The sequence below is a fragment of the Ruditapes philippinarum genome, unplaced genomic scaffold (genome assembly GCF_026571515.1).
Source record: "Ruditapes philippinarum isolate M1 unplaced genomic scaffold, ASM2657151v2 ctg3567_1_1_1_1, whole genome shotgun sequence".
In the NCBI taxonomy this organism is placed as follows: domain Eukaryota; kingdom Metazoa; phylum Mollusca; class Bivalvia; order Venerida; family Veneridae; genus Ruditapes; species Ruditapes philippinarum.
Genome location: NW_026855745.1, coordinates 60,441 through 63,566, shown reverse-complemented (window position 1 = coordinate 63,566; position 3,126 = coordinate 60,441). Strand labels below are relative to the sequence as shown.

The following is a 3,126-nucleotide window of genomic DNA, read 5'->3' as shown; positions in this document are numbered from 1 at the left end:
CTTTTTGACGGGTTGGGCATTTTTAGAATTTTTCCCTGCAGTAAAATCCGTGTTTTACAATTTAAAAGTGGTTGTTTGATGAAAAATTAATATCATTAGCCGTAGCCGATCGTGTTGAGCAAATGTCACTTTGAAATACATTAAAGATATAAAGGAAAAGATCTTGGGGGGGGGGGGATTTACATTGGTCGCTTAAGACAAAATTTGCTTAATACATGTGGTCGCATGGGCAAGTTTAAAGATTGTTTTTTACTGATCAAGCTCAAATGCAAGTTTTCATAACTTCATGTTTCAAAAGTAGCAACTAAAGACCTGACTGCAAATAAGAAATCTAAAATGAAAAAGGGGTGTATCATTTGGGTACAGTTAGCATAAATAAGTATAAACTATAGACTCTATATATAGGTGAGCGATTTCAGGGCCATCATGGCCCTCTTGTTTAGATAATATTTATTATTGGCACACAGTAAAAATACCAATATTACTGTATACAATAGATATTTTTGAAAATTACTAAATTATTTAAAATAAAACACAATTATTTGTTTTATTAATTATGTTGTAGGAGATAGAAAGACTCAAGTTAGAAGATTCTCCTCAACAGAAACAGTTAGAATATAAAAAGGCAAAATCAGGTATGTTATATAGAAAATGAAAGGGTGAAATCAGGTACGTTATATAGAATAGGAAAAGGTTAAATCAGGTATGTTAAATAGAATATGACTATGAATATGACTATATTGTACAGAATTTGAAAAGACTAAATCAGGTATGTTATATATTATTGAAAAAGGCTAAATCAGGTTTGTTATATATTATATAAAAATGCTTAATCATGTATGCTATATAGAAAAGGGCTAAAATAGAGAAAATAAGAATCCCTAAAGAAAGCCCAAAACGACAACATTAAAATTGTCGCAGGCTTGGTTTGATTGAGCTTGTTCATTGGACGGTACTGGTAAGTGCAAACTACCGTCCACGCCCCTAGCACTGGCTTAAGCAGAAGTCAACATTTAAACATAAAATGATAAAATTTTGCATTTAAAAACATCCGTAGATATGTTCATATGGCGGTTTTCAATGCGACACTTCCGTGCCATTCCATGAAAAGCCATGTATGGTCCCCAAGTATTAGAAAGCGTGTGCCTCGAGTATTTTATATAAAATATGAAAAGGCTAAATCAGAAATGTTATATACATGTAGATAATGAAAAGGCTTAATCAGGTATGTTACATATAATATGAAAAAGGCTAAATCAGGTATGTTATATAATATATGAAAAGGCTAAATCAGGTATGTTATATAATATATGAAAAAGGCTAAATCAGGTAGGTTTTATAATATATGAAAAGGCTAACTCAGGTTTGTTATACAGTGTATGGAAGGGCTTAATCAGTTATGTTGTACAGAATTTGAAAAGGCTATCAGGTATGTGATAAATAAAAAGGCTTAATCAGGTTTGTTATATAAAATATGAAAAGGCTAAATCTGGTATGTTATATAAAATATAAAAGAATTAATCAGTTATGTTATATTATAGAGTATGAAAAGGCTAAATCAGGTATGTTATAAGGCTAAATATGTAATGTTACATAGAATATGAAAAAGCTTAATCAGGAATGTTACATATGATGTTATATATTACATGAAAAAGGCTGAATCAGGTATGTTATATATGAAAAGGCTAAATTGGATATTTTATGCAGGATATGTAAAGGCTAAATCAGGTATGTTATATACTGCAGTCTGGGAAATAAGGCACACCTCAATGCCATAGGCGAGAAAAAATCCCATTTGGGCCTGCAAAAAATCCATAGCAAAAATGTAAACCCGAAGTACGATTTAATTTGGAATGTGTCTTCATACAAAATGAGTTTCAGTTTCAATTCTTTTGAGACTGGGAGATAAACTTTGTGGTTGTGTTACGTAGGGTTATTCATTTATAGAATGCAATGCTTCTTTTTGTTGATATTTGTTTTCATATTTTAAACAAAGTAGAAAGCAGTAGATTGACAAGTAAAGTTAAGTATATATAAACAGAAATAGAGAATTTTATTTAAAAACTGGCTGACTGATATTCTGTGCGTGTGTGCCTAAATTCAACTGTCTTTATTTTGCACAATAAGTGTTTGGGCCTGTGATAATCTGTTTATACAATTTTTTCTGTATCATTAACTCATCAATTAGTCCTTAACAATTGGATTTCATATTATCATTTAAATTACAGAATGGCGGGAAAAGCTGATAGAACAGTATCACAAAACCCTGCTGCAAGTTCCTACAACACCTTTACAACCAAAAAGTGAAAAATGTAGCTTTAATGAGATTTATATTAGGCCCAAAATTACGAGGGAAATAAAAGGAGAAAAGGGTGAAACAAAGGAGGTGGAGGTTGAAACAATGTCAGAAATCTTCACAAAGGAGGGAGTCCCACAAAAATCTGTATATGTTCTAGGAGATGCAGGGTCAGGAAAAACTAGTTTTTGTAAATATCTGGTGAACTGTTGGTGTTTGGCACATAGTGAGGAACATGAAGCTGACAATGAATATGAAGATGACAGTGGTAAACCTGAAGTTGACAGTGAAAATCATGGAGGTGACGGTGAAAAACATGGAGCTTGCAATAAAAATGAAGATGGCAGTAGTAAACTAAAAGGCGACAGTGAAAAACATGGAGGTGACGGTGAAAAACATGGGGCTGGCAATGAAAATTGATTGTGGCAGTGGTAAACCTTCGAAGGCGACAGTGAAAAAACATAGAGGTGGCAGTGAGGAACCAGGAGGTGATAATGAAGAACATGAAAAAAAAAGGGGAAGTGACATTGTAAATGAAAGAGGTAAAGGGACAATGTGGAAGACATTGGAAAAACCGAAGGGCAGTAAGACACATGGATTGTTATTTGAGAAACGAGGAGAGGGGAAAAAGCATGTGGGTGGCATTAAGAAAAATGAAACTGATAAGTGAGGACTCTGGATGACATTTCGGATAACAGTGTGGCTTAATTACTTCTCCGAATTCTCACAAATGATACTCTGATGAGATTTCTTAAACGGACTTTAGATTTAACAGTTTAATGACTTCTTGAATATTGATAGCAAAAGTTTATGAACTGAAAATTAATGGT

At 32.9% G+C, this 3,126-nt stretch overlaps 1 protein-coding gene across 1 annotated transcript; it reads left to right on the top strand.

Moving 5' to 3' along the window:
- The first annotated feature begins 258 nt into the window (after nucleotides 1–258).
- Nucleotides 259–2,716, top strand: LOC132744274 (uncharacterized). The gene is made up of 2 exons (XM_060732932.1): nucleotides 259–635; nucleotides 2,229–2,716. Exon 2 carries the CDS (start codon nucleotides 2,402–2,404, stop codon nucleotides 2,714–2,716), a length of 315 nt encoding a protein of 104 aa, XP_060588915.1. The 5' UTR covers nucleotides 259–635; nucleotides 2,229–2,401.
- Nucleotides 2,717–3,126: the final 410 nt, after the last annotated feature.

Coding starts and splice junctions, on each gene's coding strand:
- LOC132744274 (XM_060732932.1), top strand. CDS start 2,402: ATGTCAGAAATCTTCACAAAGGAGGGAGTCCCACAAAAATCTGTATAT.